This window comes from Thalia democratica, chromosome 9 (genome assembly GCF_965202585.1).
Source record: "Thalia democratica chromosome 9, ktThaDemo2.hap1.1, whole genome shotgun sequence".
NCBI classification, from domain to species: Eukaryota; Metazoa; Chordata; class Thaliacea; order Salpida; family Salpidae; genus Thalia; species Thalia democratica.
In genome coordinates, this window is record NC_139173.1 from 4,532,290 (window position 1) to 4,553,176 (window position 20,887).

General features: G+C 27.4%; 1 protein-coding gene across 1 annotated transcript; it reads left to right on the top strand.

Moving 5' to 3' along the window:
• The first annotated feature begins 7,976 nt into the window (after nt 1–7,976).
• Nucleotides 7,977–20,546, top strand: LOC145843841 (RNA-binding protein 24-B-like). Its single transcript, XM_082951082.1, has 6 exons — nt 7,977–8,740; nt 9,219–9,368; nt 10,280–10,406; nt 13,115–13,160; nt 17,923–18,128; nt 19,245–20,546. The coding sequence occupies exons 1-6, from the start codon at nt 8,723–8,725 to the stop codon at nt 19,490–19,492; spliced, it is 795 nt and encodes a 264-aa protein (XP_082807208.1). The 5' UTR covers nt 7,977–8,722; the 3' UTR covers nt 19,493–20,546.
• The last annotated feature ends 341 nt before the right edge of the window (nt 20,547–20,887 follow it).

Sequence of the window (20,887 nt, forward strand, 5' to 3'; positions counted from 1 at the left end):
CCATCACTGTTACCCTCGGTCACTAACTTTATTTTTTCTGTTTTTATTTTACTCTCGTGCAAAAATGACCTTCCGTACAAAATTGACCCTTGATGCAAAATTGTTTTCGTGCAATTTTGACCAGCTACTTAGCGTATCTAACTGCTGTGTCTCTTCTAAAAAAAAAACTAGTCGATTTTAATTTCAAATACTTTTTATCTGCGACAGACAAAATTCTAATTATTAGTTTTGAATTTTTGTCACATAAAAGTATATCTGCTTATTCTAACTTAAGGGATGCCGCTTCTGGTAACAGCCAGTAAACTGGAAATTTTCTTTTTTTTTCACCTTCTTGATTATACAGTGATCGTGGAAAAATGATCACTCGATGCACTAGTAAATGTTGTGTTGTTGGCAGATGGAATATAATTCGTTCTTGGTGTCATGTGCTGGACTTACAGGATCTTACCACGACTGTTAAGGTCCGATCCATAAATTATGTTATTAGTTATTTTTGTTACTTAATTTTAGTTTAGTGATAATTTCTAGAATTATAAATAGCACTAAAACTTTACGGATTATTTGTTGAACTATGCAAGAATTCGTTTTGTGCAAGTCGGATATCAAAACTACGAGAGAATATATGATATTTATAAGTTTAATACATAAAATTTAAAAATATATATACCACAGCACAAGCAGCAAAAATTATTTATTAACTGAAACCAAATGTTTACTCAGAATTTAAAAAAACTTCACAGCTCTACCAGTTTTCTTAAGAAATACAAGTTATAAGTTATTACAATTGAGTCTGTAAATTTAATGATGCATTTTAAAATTATAAGTACTTAATTTGTAAATTAGTCTTCGTTATTTTGAAACCTTTCAAAGTCTTTGTGCAAGTAACGTATATTTAAAGTACATATTTGGTAAACCGATGGGTTGAAAACATATGACTATCCGACAAAACGTTATATAAAATAAGATGAATAAAGTTTAAACCTAAAGACCACAAGTACAAAAATATCAATCTCAAAAAGTTCCGAAACTCATTTTCCGCCTCTTTGGCAGATATTTAAAATTCAATAACACCTTTTATTTTAAAATTTACTGGTAATTGTGACCCATTTTAGGAGACAGAGTTGTTTTATTAAAATAACACATAAAACATTGTGTATGAATAGCACAAACTAGATAGTTTCCGTTTTAAAAACTTCAAAGTAAAGAAAACGCGAAGAAAAAAAGTTTATTAAGTCTTTATTAAAAATTCTACATTTTGTTCTTTGTTTTGTATTATTTTTACAAAAAACTTAGTGATATGATTATTATTAAACAACTATAACTTATTTTTTAAAAACACTACTGAATTACTAAGTACACATTATACAATTATTTTGTATTTCAAAGAATACAATTATTTTGAAAAGTGTTTTGTATTTCTAAGGGAACGGGTCAGAAAAGCATGGTGTAACTTTATCACGGAATTTTTTTCAGTTTTCTCAATGCTTCGATTTTTTGTACTATTATGTCTAAAAACCTAAAAACGAACTATGCGACATGTAAACTAAAAATTACTAAGCTTTAAATGGGTTACAAGCTTGAGCTTTAATTATGACTAAAATTAAATTAACAAGCTTTGTCAACTTATTTTATATAGATATAGTTTTTAACTAAAAATTTTTGACACTTTTACTTGAAAGTTTTCAACATAAAACTACCTTTAAAAATCTAACAGTGTATACAAGCTTTAGGATTCTTAAAACTTATTTAAAAGGCTTAAATTAATTTTATTAGGGTTAAAATTTTAGCGTAAATTTTATATTTAAAGTGCTATACATAAAGGTTCAAAATTTACTTATTTCATTAAAAAAATACACTTAGCTTTGAACATCATAATACATAAATATTTTAAGCTCCTCTTATTTCTACATGCACGTATCTCGCAACTTATTTTATACTTATCTATGTGTTATAAAAATTATATATAGATTACTACAAGGGTAAATAAACTTAATTCATTTCAATATTTCAACTCGTTTAGCTTTATTAAAATTTTTATAGCTTCTAAAACTTTAAGAAACAGCTTCATTTAAACTGCTCCTAGTAAAAACTTGGTTTATAGTATTTTATGGCGATACTTTCAAAAGTGTTACAAATAATTTTCACATTTATTTTTTTGTTAACTTAAAAGCTATAAAATAATAAAACATAATTTAAACGAATATTCTAAAAGTTTTAAACTATTCCGTGCTAAAGTGTCACTCGGTGCTAATTTGAAGATCCATACTAAAGTGACGCTGTGCTTTTCTGACATCTACCCATTACTAAAGCAGTTTCATCAAGTTTCGTCACAAAAATCTTAACTCTAAAAAAGATAAGCAATATTGTGGGGGAATAAACTTAGTTTAGACCAGCAATTCTTAACCTGGGGTAAATTCCCTTGTTTTAAGGGGTAAATTTTCGTTATTAAAAGTTATGTAAACTAATGTTAATTATTTTACTTTTTAGTTTAAAACTTATAATTTAACTGTAATCTTTCAAACTTAAATAAACTCTTTAAATATTGCGATTTTTTATATTTGATGAGCTTAAAATTCAAAATATCTTTTTTTCCTCATAATTAAACACTATTTTGTAAATTGGGTGTAAATTTGGAAACTACCTTCTAAAAGGGGTAAAACATAAAAAAAATATTACGAACCACTGGTTTAGACTAAATGGTAATGTCTGTAGTTGTTATCAAACATTGTGATTTATAGCTTATGATGTATTACTGAAACTAAGACAGGGGTCGGCAGCCTTATATAAGTACAAGGGCCAATTTATTTTACAAAAACTTGCTCGCGGGCCGCATTATACAAAAAATGATTAATATAAAAATGCTATTTTAAACCCAAAATTGTGACAAAACAAGCTATAAAAGACCACACTAGTAATGCGTAATTACTTAGATTAAAACCTAGTAGCAAATATTTACCACTAAAACTTTTTTTCTGTTGTTTTAAAAACTGTGGTTTTAGCTGAAATGTACCTTGCGGGCCACAAATTTTGTCTTCGAGGGCCGCATTTGGCCCGCGCGCCGCAGTTTGCCGACCCCTGAACTAAAAGATAGTTTTGATTTATGCAAAAAACAAAATTTAACATTTTATAATTTTATTTATTTGAATATGGTACAATTCTTCTTGCTACTAAACCACGCGAAAATAAATTTAATTTCAAACTAACTAACAAATCTTTTTAAATTATTTGCTACAATCTTTGATTTTTTTAAGCTATTTTATTATTTTAATAACTTAATTTGTTTTCAAATATCAAACAAAACAGTCAAGCCCTTATCAAATTTAACTATTTTGTTTAATTTTTAGGTAAATGATTGAAAACTGTTGTTAAAATTTTTTTAATTCAAAAGTTAGTATATCAATCTGCTTAGACTTTTTTAACTAAAAACTTCAAAAAAAATTACTTATCAATTGTTCTGTACAAAGATTTAATGTTATCTTCTAAAAAGCACAGTTTTCATTAAAAGTTAAAAGCCAATCAAATTAAAATAAAAATAATAAAAAATTAAGTCAGTTTTAGCTTAGTAGTACCAAGTTTTTTTCAAAATTTTTATTTTTTTATTTACATATTTTTTTGAGTCGAGAAAATTATATTCAACAATTTGATTTTTAGTTAATACACGATTCAAATTTATTATGTAGTAAAAAACATAATTCAATGGCACAAAACGAATTAGGTAAATTTAAATTTGTTAATATCATTTGGTTTATTATATAATTATTTGATTTTTTTTTAATGTTTGACTTCGACCACAGTAGATTATACTTTAAAAACAATACAACAATTCAATACAACTATTTATAATATTAAATGAAAAAGAGCTGCTAGAAAAATTATATTAATTTTGTTTTGAATTTACTCTTAACTTATTTATTGAAAGTTAAGCTTAACTGAAACAAAAATAGCACGTTTGAATGAACAGCTACAAATAGAATAACTTTATTTCTGGCAAGTATGGAATAAAACGTTCTGTACGCTATACAATACTAAACACGCAGTGTAGTACTTCAAGTAGTTTGTACAGTTTGAATAAGTTTTAAGGCTTGTTTTTTAATCATCAGCATCGTTAACAACATATGTAGTTTTTCAAATCATGTTTTATAATTCTATTAAAACAACAAAAAAAACTTTGTTATATTGTAATTTAATAAGCAAAACGTTTGATTTTCACCGATCAGCACCGTTGTAGTTTTTGAAATCATGCTCTATAATGCAATTTATAAACAAAAAATATACTATACTAAAATTAGTTGCTAGCTAAAAGATTTTAAATTATTTTTTTTCCAAAGTAACTTTTATTAATACTAGCTTTCAAATTTTTTTTTTCATGTTTTTTAGTTGATTTAAAGAAATAAAGTTTTATCGAAATTATTACATAAACGAAACCTCAAGTTTAGCAACCTAGATAAGTGAAAACAGGTAAGAATTCAAAAAAAATCAAAAAAAGGTTTAAGAGCTTTAAAAATAAGTATGTAATAGAAAACTAACTTGTGGTAGCTTTTATTATATTGGTTTTTATGGTTTTGGTTGTTACAGTTCTAAAAACTATTTAAAACCCTTGAAACTAGAAAATAATATAAACTAAAAAAGGCAAAATGTACATAGTTCAGTATTCAACAAACTGTTTCAACAATACAATATGGCTGTTTTTGTTTTTTCGCTAGAAGCCGCTGCAGCTCTCAAACGAGACAGAAACTGAGATAGTAAGTCATAAGCAGTTGGCGCGACTGGATTATTTTTTTGCTGAACTCTTTTTACATTGTGCTCTCAGTTGATAACAAAAAGTTAGTTTTGCAGACTGTTGGTTGTCTGTATACTTGATAAATATCCTTGTTTTGTAGACAAAAGATTTTGAGTTTAGTTGATAGAATGTGTATGTTTATATAATATTAATATACGTTTATGATATATTTAAAGGTTTTTGAATCAATTTAAGGAAAGTTTTAGCAATTATTTGAGTTTGATAGTAAGATTTGTGGGTTAATTTGTGATAAAACAATTGAGCGTATTAGTTATTTTACAAATTAGGATTTATTAGAGCTTTAGAGATAAGGGATTTAACAACAACTTTAAAAAAAAATTAGTTTGTGGCTTTAAGTAGTTTAACTAAACGGAAACTTTAAAAAAATACTTAAGAGATTTATAAAACAAAAGAAAATTCATAAAATGTTTTGTCAGACCAACTTAAAGTAGGTTAATACTAAATTATGCAGTTTTTAAATATATTTTTATAAAATTTTAAAACTTGTTTTCAGAAAAATAGAAACAAGTTACAAGGTAAGAATACAAAATAAAATTAATAAAACAATAGTACTTTGGTACAAGTTAACTTAAAAAAGAAAGCTTTCTAAAGAGCTGTTAAGTTAAGTGTATCATCAAATGTCGTGAGCGGTTCAAGTTACAGTTTTTAACAAGCTTTCTTTTCTTAGTAAACTGTTTTTTTTTGGTTTAATCATTCTATATCAACATTTTCTGCCTATTTTATAAAAAGAATGCAGTAAACTTTGCTTTTCAATATATTGAAAAGTTTTAACTGCACAAAGGCCATAATAGCTCTTTTAAGTTCTTTGTTTTTTTTTATTGTTAGAACCTTTGCACAAATTTTGCTTTGTGTGCTGACACCTTTGTGCTGAAAAACAAAGTGATTTGCGCAAATTAAATTTTAATATATACGTTTTAATCATTTTCTACTTTATTTTAGTTAAACATTGATTGAAAATGTATAACTTGTGTTTTTAGTGTTAAAATAGGGTATATTGTTTTTAAGCTTAATTTGAGTTTTTATGTGTACAAAAGCTTAAAATATCAAATAACGAGAATTAATTTTTTCATTAAAAAAACTAAAAATGCTTAAAAAGTTAGGGCATTAAAAAATAAAAATAACAATGTAAAACTTTTTTGTAAAAAATAGAATGCAAAGTTTTGTATGAGCATAATGCGTACCAAATGTTAAAATACTGAATAAACCAGGACAAATTTTTACATTTTTCTAAAAAAGTTAAAAACTATAAAGCATACATAAAATTTAAACTGCTTTTTTAACGTTGATTAAAGAATAAAGCCAGAATCGCATTTTTGCCTCCTTTCCGTTATAAGAGACTTCCCACGCAGCTAAAAATATTGAAACGTTTAATAAAAAACGCCACAAAAAACAAAGTTGAATTTTTGTTGAGTTTTTTTTTTGCTCGTTGCGTTTTTTGAGCTTTTCTGTCAATTTAGCTTTTAATCAGTCGATACTTCATAAAAATGTTTTATTGACTTTTATTAAGTAAAGTATTGATGTTTAAGCCGATAACTTTTTACAACTTTAAATATATTTTTTTACTTCTATAATTCTTAAGAATTTGTAAATATTAAAAGTTGTAAGATAAGCTTTTAGTTCTAAAATTTATAAAGTTTTTAAGAAAGTGGAAAACATAAACTACGTTTTAAAATTCGATGAACTTTGTTTTGACATTATAATTATAGTGATTTAAAATTTTAAGGTTTCACAGCTTTTATTTAATTTAAGGTTGTAAAAAATGAGTTTAGTTGAAACTCGTTTATTTATCAGCTTATATTAAAAATAAAACATTATTTGCTAAAATTGACCTTTGAGCTCATAAATATTCTTCACAGCATGAAAATATTTTTATTCACAAAGCAAAATAATAAGTTAAAATCAAACTTTACCAATAAAGTTTTATGTTTTAGTTAACATTTCAAAAAAATGTAGGTATTTATTCACTGTTTTTTGTTTTAAACACTGTTTAAAAAACATGCATTATTTGTTTTAAAATGCTACTTTTAATTAGCAATTTATTGTTTCAAAACAAAACAGTGCAGGTAATAACAACAAGTTACTTAATTACATGAACTTAAAGTAACTAAAAATTATATAAAAACTGTTTTTTACATCTTTTAATTACAAAAGTCCATTAGATTTAAAATTTGAAGTTTTTTATGTAAACTATATACTAAGCTTTTCCTTGTAAATCAGTTTAACAACCAGGAAAATCATGCGACGATTTAACTCACAAAAGCTCAAAGTTTAAAACACAGCACTGGGCTTTCATGTTAATTATTAATCTTCAGGTTAATAATTGACTTTTTGTTGCATTGCATGTAGCACTACCATTCTACAACCGTTTGCCAATGTTTGATTTAATACAACTTTTGGCATAACTCAAAATTTAGTTGCACACATTCACTGCTGAAAAACAAGTTTTTAAAAATATATTTTGAACTTTTTTACTGATTTTTGTGTTTTCGAGCTTGAGAATCATTTTAAATATACCAAAATAGCCAATTGACTGGCAAATGTATTTAGAAATATTATTAACATTTTTTAACAAAGAACTTTTTGCTCTAGAAAAAGTTCGAACAGTTATATTATTTTTTAGTGAGCTGTTTTTAATCTATATCTTAATTTAATACAAAGTTAAAACTCATTTTGAAACAGCTTAACAAACTGATTTTAATTAGTTAATCTTGGTTTAGTTCATTGTATTGAACACAGTTATTTAAAAACTAAGTTGCTCAACAATTTAGCTTATTTTGTTTATACATCTCAAAACATGAAACACTAATTATTTCTCACAAAAGTTTCTTAGGTAGGCTAAAATAACTTAAGTTTTTATCTAATTAGATTAAAGTCAAGTTTGTTTCATATTAGATTTTTATATTTTAAGTTTACCTTAGTTTTAGAAGCTAATGTTAAGATAATTTGTGGTTAAAATTTGTATAAATGTTTTAAGTTTATTGATATAGTAAGCTAACTTAATAATCAAATTAAGTAAGACTTTTATATACTTATTGGTTTTATTTTTTTGGTTGTAAATATTTTTGTTACAAATTTTATTTTTACTTTGATATATAAAAGATGTTTTATAAAACCTTTTATTTAATATTTTTTAACCAACTACTTTAATTTTAACTTAACATATTTTAACAGACTCTCCTTTATTTTTATTTAAAGTTTTGCAGCTTCATTCCAATTGAAGCTCAACAAATCATTCTAAGCCAATCACAACCTTCGAAAGTGGATCTCAACAACCAACCGGAAGCATCCATTTCCGCCGACAACGACCAGCCAGCAGCCAATCAGCAGCCGGAAGCGATCCAGGAACCAATCAGAACGCTCGAAACGGTCCAAATAGGCATTGTGGATCAAGCAAGCGGGCAGCGAAAGAGGAAAGCTTACAGCCCACAAGTAGCCAATCAGCAGGCAGAACTGAACCAGTCAATAAGCGCTCAGCAAATTCACCACCAGCAGGCGGCAGAGAGCTCCGCGTCCGTGACCAAGATCGCCCGGCTAGCCAATCAGGTAGCGCCGCAGCAGTTTCAGCTCCCAACCAATCAGATCCAGGCCCAGACTTTAGTGAGCCAATCAGCAGCTCAAGGCTTGCAGATCGTGCGATTGGCCAACGGCCAGCAGCAGATAATACCCACCGCGGCGACCACGGTAGCCGGGAACCCCCTACTTCAGAGGACCCAGATCCAGTTGCCGGGGCAACAGGCGACGAGCAGACTCTTGCAGCCGGGACCTCAGATAGTCCAGGTTCCACCCCAACTATCAACCCAGGTGAACCCCCAACTTCAAGCTCAGGTGAATCCCCCAACCCAGGTAGTTTCACCCGCAGTGGTTTCTCAACCTTCTAACGCGAGCATCAATTCCGCGGGAAGACCAACTTCAGTCACACAGATGGCGCTTCAGACCAAAGTTTGTTTACTTGTTTATATACCAAAAGTTGAAAAAGTTTAGAAAAAAAGTTGGTTTCGTGTGTGACAAAATATTCTATCAAGTTTTAGATGTTTTTTATCAATTTTTGACAGGCTAAAGTGTTATAAACAGTAAATACATTTGGGCATTAAAATAAAATAAAGTTGTCTACATTTGAAATTTAAAAGCATGCCCGGATGTCATTTCCTTTATCAACTTAAAACATCTGTACTTAAGAGAGATAGAATTAAGTACATATGTAGTAATTTGAAATATCGCAGAGCAACAATTATTTTAAATTAATTTATAGAAACAAAACGCTAAAAAAAACGGGACACAAAGATGAAAAATCAGCTAAGGGTTTAAACTTATATCTAGCCTAAAACTGGTTAAATTATCTAGGCTAAAGCATAATTATACATGACTAGTATTGGCAAAACGCTAAAAAAAAAGTTTAAACATTTTGATTTTAAAACAGGACACGACTTACACGAAAATATTCGTTGGAGGGCTCCCATACCACACCACGGATGCCTCGTTGAGGGAATATTTTCAGGTTTTCGGTGAAATCGAGGAGGCCGTGGTCATAACCGACAGGCAGACCGGAAAATCGAGGGGATACGGATTTGTTAGTATGAATGTTTATAAAGATTATTATTGTAATTTTTCTTAGATAAGAGCTATTTTCCAACTTTGCCACGTTGTAAAAATTTAAATAGCTGGTTTATTGTTTTAGACAGAATCTAACTTAAAACTTGAGTCGCTAAATTTAACGTCTTTTAAGTTATACAAAAATTTAAAAACTAAACTAGACTAAGTTCATAGCTTATAAGTGTTCTACACTAAACTACAACTCGATTGCTGTTGAAACATGCAAGCTTGCAATTTTATTCAAAGTTTTAACAAAACTGCAAACTCAAACACAAAGTAGCACTAGCTGACGTTGCAATTTTACAAAGCACACAAAATGTTTTATGATTGTAACAACCTGCGGTATGTTATTACTGTAATCCACTTCAGTTTTATCAGCGTTGGAATTAAACAAACACAAAATTGCATATGCTTGTTTGTATTTAGTACAAAGTTTGCACAAAGTCCTGGTAATGTTTATTTTCGCCCTGTTGGTTGTTAAAACTTTGCAGTAAAGAGCTTATTGAGGTTTTTACAAGCGGAATTGATAAATGTTTTGTGCTTTGCAGTGCCTCAAAATATTAAAACATTCAATGACAATGATTGTAAAAACATTTTCTCTCATTTTATAACAACCACCTTTTTGATGTCCAGAAAAGTTTTACTGTCACAAACTTAAAATTGACAAAAATAAATGCAAAAAGTATAGTTTATTCAAAAACCGTTTTAAATAATTTATTTTTTTCAAATGCAAATGTTGCAATTTCAATGATAACTTGTTAACATAAAACTTCAAGCAGAATATTTCAAGTTCTAAGCTTATATTTTTTAGTCTAGACATCATTAGTCTACTACACAAATTATTAGTGTTTTTTCTTATAGCGTATTAATCTCGAAATAAAACCAAAGGTAACAATGGTAGACAAGCCAGGAGCTGACAGAGCTTGCAAGGATCCCAACCCAGTCATAGACGGGAGGAAAGCGAATGTCAATCTGGCGTACATAGGAGCTAAACCGAGAGTCATGCAGACCACTGGTTAGAAAAAGTTTAAATAAATGAATTTAGTTAGTGTTTAACTACTACAATATAAGTAATTTTGTTTAAAAATGCTATAAGCGTAAGCAACTTAAACACTTTAGTGTTGTAAAGGCTGAAACTTAAAAGTTAACTTTATTCTTAGTAATAATTCTTTAACAAAGTATATACTAAACTTGTAGAAAATAACTTGAAACTTGGTTTTAAAAAACTGATTTTAATAATTATTTATTAAGTATTAAAAAAAATCTAAAATTTCAAAGAAGTTGTACAACGCTTTAACAATCTTATATAAACCAGCATCCTATTAAAAATATCAAATCAGTAAAAAAGATTAAACTCAACTCTACTGCTTTTCCAAATGTTTTATACCGTATTTAACACCCTATGCGTTTACGGATTTTCTGGAAAACTTTAAGGCCATTTCTTGATTTAATAAGTTGTATTTAAAAACAGAGGCTGTAATAATTTATTAAATAACATAGTTTACATTTAAGTTAATTATCGTTGAGCAACAAAGCATCTATTAGTTTTGTCTTGCAGTTTATCCCAAAATTTATCTTTTTTAAAAGAAACTAAGTATATAGGAAAGCAAAAAAGACAGTGAGCAATTAATAATTTAAGATTTAAAAGTTTGAGATCATTTATGAAGTTCAAAAGTATACTTTAAAAAAGATAATCCATTTAAAAAGTGCAACTTTCGTAGATAAAATGTTTTAATATTTTAAAGTTGTATGTATATGCAAGTAACCAGAACTACACGAGACAAAAAATACTTAACTTAAAATTTTTAAAATCCTGTAAAACATTTTTATATAATCAAGTATTTTATTTTATTTTATTTAAAGCAATTTACAATAAAAAAAACCTAAATTATTTAACGACAACAGAACAGCAATTACAAAAATTATAAATTTAGACAATAATTCATTAAAAAATGAAATTAAATAAAAAAACTACTTAAGATAAAATGCAGCATATTTAAGGACTAATTGCTTTTAAACATCACATATTATGTTTTATCTCTGCTTATTTTCAATTTGCACAAACTAATTAAAAAAAATCAATAATGCTTAACAGTTTCATTACTTTCTGTAAACGAATAGCTTTAAACAATCTATTAAAGGAATTACACTTTAATTTTTCAATGTATCTTTTTTTTTTCAGTCAGTTTTTCATTATTCAGGCATTTTATTTTTCATAAATTCGGAAAAATATCGACTTTTTAGATATATGCTCACGGCACATAGAATAATAAAATTACTTTTTTAATCGTTCCAAATACTGTACCAAAAGGTCAAATTATGTTTATTATTTCTAAACCCTTTTTTCGTTGCAGACAAATATATATCAAATAATTACTTAAACACTATTATTTTTATTTTAAAAATCAATATTTAAAGACTTTAATTAAACATTTATACTTGTAAACTTATCTAAAATCACTTTGAACATAACATTTTCAATTTAAATTTTTAATAAACTACAATGATCTTTTCAAGTGATTAAGTTCACAAACTTTTAAGCGCTTTTTGACTTTGTCGCTTAATAAAGATTACCAAGTGTTTACATTGCCGTCCACATAAAACGACCCGTACCACAAAAACTCTGTAAAATACAATTTCGCCCAAATTCACAAGCAAAAGCAAACGAGGGCTTTGTTCTTATCTTATTTCCAACAAAAGGCCGGGCCGTCTCAATAAAAAGGAAAAAGAAAATCATAACAAAGATAAGTAGCTTTAATGAATAGGCTTGGTGGCACTTAAAGTTTTTGTAGGGGTTGTGTTTTACAATGTTGCTAACTAAGTAATCAAGTTTGCTAAGAGCAAATACTTGTAAAGTTTTAAAGTTTTAATGAAAATTTAACAGTTGTTGTAAGGTTGGATTTATTGGTTACATTTTAATAAGTATTATGCTTATGATCACTTAAAAAAAACTTTTGACCTCTTTATTTTAAACCTTTGGTATAAGAAAAACTAGAAATAAAAAGTAAATATTTATTAAAATTATTAAAAAATAGCTAAAACAGTTTGTAATCATCATTTTAAATAACTAGCATAAACGCTAAAGCGTGTTTGAAAATATGAACTTTATAGGTATTTTAAATTGTTTACTCGAAACCATTGTATTCTTTAAAAAGCCGCCAAAAGTTATATTAACCTTCAACACTGTTTTTACAAAATACAAAAACGTCTCTGAAAATGAGTATAATAACTGACATATAAACACAAAATAGAGCTTCATTTAAAACGTCGCATTGATTTATAAAAGTAAAACTTTTTCAATTTTTTACTTGAAACTTTGCCTCAATATACACTTGGCAATGAAAAGCGAATTGATACAAAAATAACCACCACTTTTGTTAACAGCTTTTATCAGCTAATACAAAAGATAAAATTATAAAGCTTTTAACAGAAAAAAATCGGCTATAAATAAACATCATATATACAGAAAAACATAATAAATAGTTTTTTTTGTCCTTGAATTTATAGTGAAAGTGACAAAAGCTAAGTGCTTTTTGATATACTCTATCCTTAATATTATAAAAAATGTTAAAAGTATTGTTATGTAGTAAACAAGATTACTAACAACTTAATATTACTGAGCAAAAACGAACTTATTTAATAAATAATGGAAATAAGGTATTTTGAACACCTTATCATCACTATTTTTTTGTTTATTTAACAAACTAATGTAAATTTAAACAGTTGGACTTCGCATACCTCAAGGGTTCGTTCAAGCTGGGCAATACAGGTTAGTATGCATGTTTTTGTTACTTTCATTGATTATACATAATTCTATAAAAAAAATAACTGTTCATTAAACAGTTTGTTTTCAGTTATAAAAAGCAAACTGTTCAGATTTCTAATGAATTGAGTTTTAACGGCCTTAAAAGCTTATGATGTGACAAAATTATTTAATTTTATTCTAATTTGAAAAAAAGAAACAAGTTTTAAATAAACAAGAAATTAAAAACAGTTTAAAAATACTTACTCCCTGTTGTGTTATAAAAATATTTTTAACGATCTCTAATTAAGTCGTAAAAAAGTTTGCTCTTATATTTTATTGTGTGCTAATAATAAATATTGTTTGTTCTTGTTTTTTTTTTGGTATGGTTCACATGTATTTTGGCTATAAAAACAAAAAATCTGATTGAGACTGCCATCTTAAACAGACTGGTATAAGGAAAAACTAAAAAGTTTTAAAAAGAAAAAGTGCCAATGTCTTCAAATATGCCAAATAACAAAAAAGCCAGTTTAGTAGGTAAGAAAAATTGTGCAGTGTCCGTTATTGTTGCGTGAACAAAAAAAATTGTAAAAAAAAAGTTGCAATTTAAGTGTGTTTGGATTTGTGTAAATAAAAAATAAAAACAACAAAAATTAATTACTACTGCTCACAAAAAGTTGACGTGTTATTACTGTTGTTGTTTTTAGTTTGTTTGTTTTTTTTTTCGTGTCAAATAACAAAGCTTTATAAGTTGAGAAATCAATCACACATGTAATAATAGAAAAACAAATATAGTTTCATGCAATTTAATTTGGAGTTGAACCACTGTTTTTGTGTTTGTTGAAGCACAATCAGACAAATGTGTTTAAATTCGTGTTTTGGTAGAATTAGCTGTAGAAAGTGGCTTTTTAGTATAAATGTGTTTTCGTAGTTTTTTTTTTGGTGATAGATTTTCGGGTGGGTATTGCTTTTTAGTGATTGCTTAAAATAAACTATGTCTTATTTTAAACAACAGTTTTAAAAAGAAACGTTTTTTTTTGTGGTTTTAATAAATAATTAAAATGTTTTGTTTCGCATTAATTAATAATATTTTGGTCTTAACTTTGTTTGTGAACATTGTTAAAACCTATACAAAAATAATCTAAAATAGTTGGAAGATATTATATACAACAGTAACTTTGAATTATTTTTATAAATGTATAGTTAAAATATTGTAAAGCTATTTTAAGCAGCATAAACAAAGTTGTTGAAACTGAAAAACAACCTTGATAACATATTTGTGAAAACAACATCATAACTGTTTGTTTACTAGTGTGTAACATAAAATAAATTTACTCTAATAATTTAAAAAAAACTTTTTGTAAACTTACTTTAGAGGAAAGTAAGGAAAAGGTTATAATCTACCTTTTTTTGAACAAAGTATTCTACTACAAAAATTATTATAGTTATTGGTCAGTCTTAAATATTACAAATATCTACTTTGTCTAGAAAGCCTTACTCTTAGCCAAAATAAATAATAAATAAGTCAAACTTTTGTACACCTAAGCAAACACTTAAATCATAAAATTGTATTAAAATTGCTGATCTTTGTTTAAAGAGATTAAAGTAAGTCTTTTTAAGCTTCAGAAAAACTTATTATTTACTAAACCTAAGTTATTTCGAAAATTTAAACTTGTTTTCAGAATGCTGTAGTTATTAAATTGCCTATTGTTTGTTTTCTTTTATAACGTTAGTAAATCCAACTATTTCTGAATTAAAATTTTTAAATACAATGTATGAAAAATAATTATAATAATAAATTAAATAATAATTATTTGTTACAGAAGGTCAAAATTGTTAAAAGTTGTAAAAGTTTTAAAAATGTTTTTTTCTCAAGTATTTTATTTTCATATAACAGTGAAGTAGTTTTCATAAGTTTTGTTAAATAAAATTATCTTTTTAGTTGAATATCATTTTGCTTGCAGTTTATATTGTCAGCACATATTTTCTATTGTGAAAACCGTTAGCTAATTAGTCAACCAATTAACTGGCTAACTGTCGGCCAACACTTAATAAATCCAACTGAATTTCCAACTGAACGTTACATACGGTTCAGTTAATTATCACATTCGAAACTTTCCACCACTGAGAACAGAAGCAGTACAATGAACTCCACAGAGAGTTGACTGTCTTATTCCGCAGGGACTTGGTACAATCTATCTTGCTTTAAGTTGTTTCTGTGACGTAACAGTCGTTCGAGACAGCTGTTTGTAACGTACAAATGATCAAGCTTAATTTGAATACAACTAACTTTTATGAGTTGTCATAATACTCATGCATTATATCTTTTATACTATTCTTATTTTAGTTATAAAAATTCTTAACATAACACATTTATTTTGTTGGTTTTGCGTGGTATCAGTTCTTTAGCTGTAGAAGAACTAGTTAGATTAAGTTTTAAATGAATTAAAAAATATATTAACTATAGATTAATAAACTAAAATTTAAATATATTTTCTACAAAAGTTCTTAATGGTTTTAATCAAGCAAAACTTTAATATCAGTAAACTTTACTCTTTTCTCTGTAAAACATTCTTATTTTTATTTAATTGACTTGCGTCTGTTGTGTTTTATTGCAACTAGTTTTAGTTAGAACAAGTCTGAAAAGCTTTAAAAACTGTACCAATTAGGGTTGTAAAAACCTCAAAGTAAACACAAGCAAATTGATTTTACTTTGTGGAAATGACTAGTTATCGGAATCGCGTCTGAAAAGCAGATGACTAATCTCTCACTGCTTGAAAGAAGTCCTTTGTAACCGTTTGAGTGAGTCTCACAAAATCACTCGAGCGTGAACGTTTCCACTTGAAATCGCTTTCTTACTAGAAGTTGTTGTCGAAATTATGTAAATTTATGCGCTTGTTTGTGCAAGGGGTGTTCAGTAGTAACTTTGCAAAGTGTCAAAATATAATTGGTAATTTCTTGAAGCTTAAATTCTTTTTAATGACCACATGCAATTAGTTTCACAAAATTTTATAAGGGTTTGGGTTTTTCTGAATGTTTCAAGCTATTAACACTTATTTCTAAGGATTTTGTCTTTATAGTGTTAACACGCTTAACAATTCTTTTAAGCTTAAATGTCTTATATGGGTTTTGTACATATCTTAAACCTTTTATATGTATCAAACAATTTTGTTTGGTTTTTGCCATTTCTGTTTAAGTTTAAATATTCATAATTATTTCAGAACTATTAAGAGCCAACAAAAGTATAAAGTTTTTCATTGCTTGGTATTGCTAGGGCTTTGTAGTAACATTAGAAAATAGCTTAAGTTGGTTTGCTGTAATTTTTATAACTTTTGGCTAATTTTGATAATTTTTTTCTTGTTAGTGATATTTCGTTTAAACTTCTGTTCTTGTAAGGGTTTAGAAAACTAAGTTGTTTTGATGAATTTAGTACTTAACTTAAATTATTTTATTCAATTTAGTAAGCTTGACCGTGTTAACTTGTTTCATCAAAACTCAAAGTTTAAGTTTGTTTTTTTATACACAAAAGGCTTTACAATTATCACCTTACTCTTAATTAACTCTTACTGAGAAAAAAAAAATAGCTAGTATTTTCACACACACACTTGCTATATTCAGTTTATTGTCTCTGTTTTTGTTTTCTTTTCTTTGTTGTTCAACTATATAAGCGTTAACGACAATTTGACAACTTTTTGCTTTTCTTTGCTGTAAAGCTTATTATATTATAAAATTTACTGTGGCAGACTTTTTATGGAGTTTATTGTAAACATCAAAAAAGCTTTAAAGTTTTAGTAGACATTTTGCAAAGTTTAACCTTTTTGTTGTATTAAAATGCTTTTTGTTTTATTAGAACTCAGTATTAAAAAAAAAAAATTTTTTAAACATCAGCATAAATTAAACATTTTCAAGTTATAAAAAGTAATTAAATTGAAGTAATATTCAAGTGTTTATAATAATGTTCAGTTCAAGATAATTAATCTCATTTATAAGTTGAAGTTCTTCTAATTGTTTATTTACAAAGCAATAAATGAACAGTCATTTCACGACGAAAACTTTAAATCCTTGTTGTCATTATAAATCTGTATTCCGTGCTATAATTAGTTCGGAAATAAGTTTCTAGAAATATTAAGCTTTAACAGAGAAAAAATAAAACAAAACAGTTAGACCAGACATTTTCTTGATGTATACAATTTCCCGAACAAATTACAAATTGATGCTTTTATCTATTATTATCATAACATCGGTGATTAGAAACTTTTTTATTTATTTCGTGTCTGGCATTCATCATTGATAAAGTCACAAATAGATACACTTATCAAGTAGATACAAATTAACAATGTTTGTAAATAATTTAGTTCCTAAATGTTTTTACAACAGTTTATTTGAAGTGGTTTTTGTAATGGAAATATTTAATTTTAGTTTAGTGAGTTTTTAACTGTTTTTAACACTTAATTAAATTATTAAAATAATTTTATAAGATAAAATGGATTTAACAAGTTCTCTAGGTTCTTAAAAATACTTTTTTTTATCATTTTTAAGTATAATTCCGAAAAACTTTAAAATATTAGAAAAGTTTAATAAGAATTTAAGTTGTAAAGTAACTGCTAAACATAAAGTTTATTGAAAATATTCAAAATCGTACTAAAATGTACATGAACTAGTATATTTTTTACTTGAAAATTATTTGGTTTAAGGTTCATTATATTTCAAACAAGTTTATTGTAATTTTTTTCCCGAACAATTTATCATATTTACAATTTATTATATTTACAATTATTCAAATTCACAGCGCGGTACCGGCTGTCTACCAATACCAGCAACCCTCTGCAGCCTACATCACGCCACAAGGTGTCATAATTCCCCAGCAAGCAGGCCACATGACCGCTCAGCAGCCAATCACGATCGACTACGCGGGAAACTACGTGACGCAATTGGCCGGTCAGCCGCAAGCCGCCCAGTTCGCCGCTAACGACGTTACAACTGCTGCCAGCATTGGTGACAATTTTTATAATTACCTTAAATTTATTTGATACCATTAAAATTGTCATCTTAATTAAATTGTGTATGAGGACAGTTAAAATTAAGTTTAATTCTAAAAATCCGCTTTAAATAAAGTTTGAATTACTAAACAAACTTTGATACTTAAAAAGTGCAACGAAAATTTAAAAGGACTCGCTGACTTTTAAGAGTAAGTTTTGTAAAGTTAGATTAGCTGTAAAAACTTATTTAAGTTCTTACCTATTTAGAAATACCTCTTTTTAATTCTGTCATCGGTAATTAGTTCCAAAATAACTAAACTACTGTTGCGTTGGACAGCAGACTTTTTAAGTAGTTTAAAATACTGAGTACAAGAATCAAAAAAATTCCACAAAGCTTATTATTTGGAGTTAAACTAAAAATAGTTGGAAGCTATTTTGAGCTAAAATGTTCTCACACGAACAAAAACAAGTCTTCGCAACTTTTGATTGCTTCCTGTTTTGCAAAGGAAGTTTCAATTTACAAAAACATGAAAACCTGTCGCTTATGCTTACGCAGCAGTAATTAGCGCAAAGTTTCAAACTTTAAAGATTCTCTTCAGCGCATCAGTTTGAACGCTCAATTAGCGCGAAGTTTTTAACGTATAAACACTCTACTAAGCATTCTTGTTTGCAGTTTTGAATTTAACTTTAAGACGTTTATACAAGGTTTGAAAAAAACCAACGAGGCTTCAATAAACCCCACTTAAATCCACAGTGCAGTGCAACTTTTATTTAGATTAAGTTTTACTATGTTTTGTTCATAATTGAGAGCTTTCTGTTTTTAAAATAAAGAACATTTTTAACGACACAAATCAATCTAAAAATAAATGCTCGTTGTTAGGTAGAAACATATACTAAGTTCTTTTATAGCACTTTGAAAGTAGTTTAATAATTAGCACAAAACTACTAATTACTTATTTTAAATACTATTTAACTGCAAACATTTTTCAATAATGTGGTCTGCTGCAGAGAGCTTTGAGTTCTCAAATCATTTTTCTCTATACAAAACTTATATGTATTTGATACATAATAAAAAAAATTTACGTAAAAATATTTTTATATAGATAAGTTAAATTATCTTTATTATTCACAGCGTACACAGCAGCTGGTTACCAAGCAGCCAGCCACATCCAACCATCCATAACTTCCATGGCAACCAACCTCGCCGCCCAGCAGCAGCAGATAATCCCCCAACCCGCAACCATGCTCAACCCGTACCAGGGACTCGCCGGTTACCAAGCAACCAGCTTGCAGGGGTACCAGCCCGCCCAACTAGCTGCGGCGCACCACCTAGCGGCTGCGCAGCCGATTCAGCAGGCCGCAGCCAACTTCAACAACTAACCTCAAAAAAAACAACTAGGGTCCTGTTTAAGGGGTGCACTCATTTTAGGGGTTTTAAGACTTTTTTTTGGAAAAGTGCATCTTTGAGAAGTTAACTAACCCTATAAGTTTTATAAAAAATTTATTTGATTTATAAAAGGGCTCGTTTAGACTAAGTAATTTTCTTTTTATTTCTAGTTTAAGAACTAATTAAAATTTCAAGGGGCTGTAAATTTATAGAATGCTGAATAAAGTTTAAGGTTTCGACTTTTTTTGTTCAGATATGTCTTCTATGTTTCTGGTATAAAATTAAAAAAGGGTTAAGATAGTCTATTAACTATCATTTTAATTAACTTCATACCTTCTGTAGGAGTTCATTAATAACTTCAAGAATAGTTTTATGACTTTTTTCGACTGACTTTTCTTATTAAAGAATTACTCGTTATAACTTTTGTTTGTGAAAATTTCACCTCACCCATATGTTTATTAGCCTTAAAAAACAAAAAAAAATTAGTTTTAACAAAACTGTTTAGCTAGTATGTCTATTACTTTTTTTTGGTTAAGTCCATATTTTGCCAGAAAAAATTCGCAGCTTAAACAGAGATAAACTAATTAAATATTTTACTTGCTGCTTCTTTCTTGAAAAAAAGCCAAAATGTTTATAGTAGTTTTGTTTCAAAGCAGTGAACAATGCAGGTTGCTTTATAAATTACTGTAGATGTTTATTAAGATTGAATATAAAGCAATTTAGTAGGTAAGCTTAGCAAATTCTTCAATACTTTGTACTATATAAGTTAGTTGTCTTTTTTTTTTTTCTGTTTTAGCTATTTTACTTTAATTTTCTGGTAAATTTTATTAATTTTTGACCATAGAAACTTAACAGTAACAAACTAAAAAACCTTTTAAACTTTTTTATAAGAAATATGTGAGTATTTATGCTATAATTAAGCGGTACAGATAAAACTTAATGATTTCTGAATCTGATAAAAATATAAATTGTCGATTAGTAGCTAAAATTACATGCTAGTTAATTGTTTTTGATTTTTTGTGTTTATTATTTAATAAAATATTTACTGACATAATCATTGTGTCTTTATTTCCATGCATTAACTTTTAAGTATATGCTTTTAACATAAAAAATAAAGTTCTTATTGCTTGAGTAGTAAAATGAAACTGCAAAAAGATAAAATTTTACAAAACAAAAAAGTGATTCGATATGAATAAAACGTAATTGAGTTTTTCTATTTGCTTTTTATTAGTGCAAACCTTAAGAAAATAGTAGTCAGATTTATTTAAGACCAAGTCTGTTTTTAGGTGAAAAAATGAATTAAGTAGCTTAGTTTTTGTTTTAACCAAAAAAAAAAATCTTAATTTACACTTGTAAAATATAGCACAATAACGATATAAAAATAATAA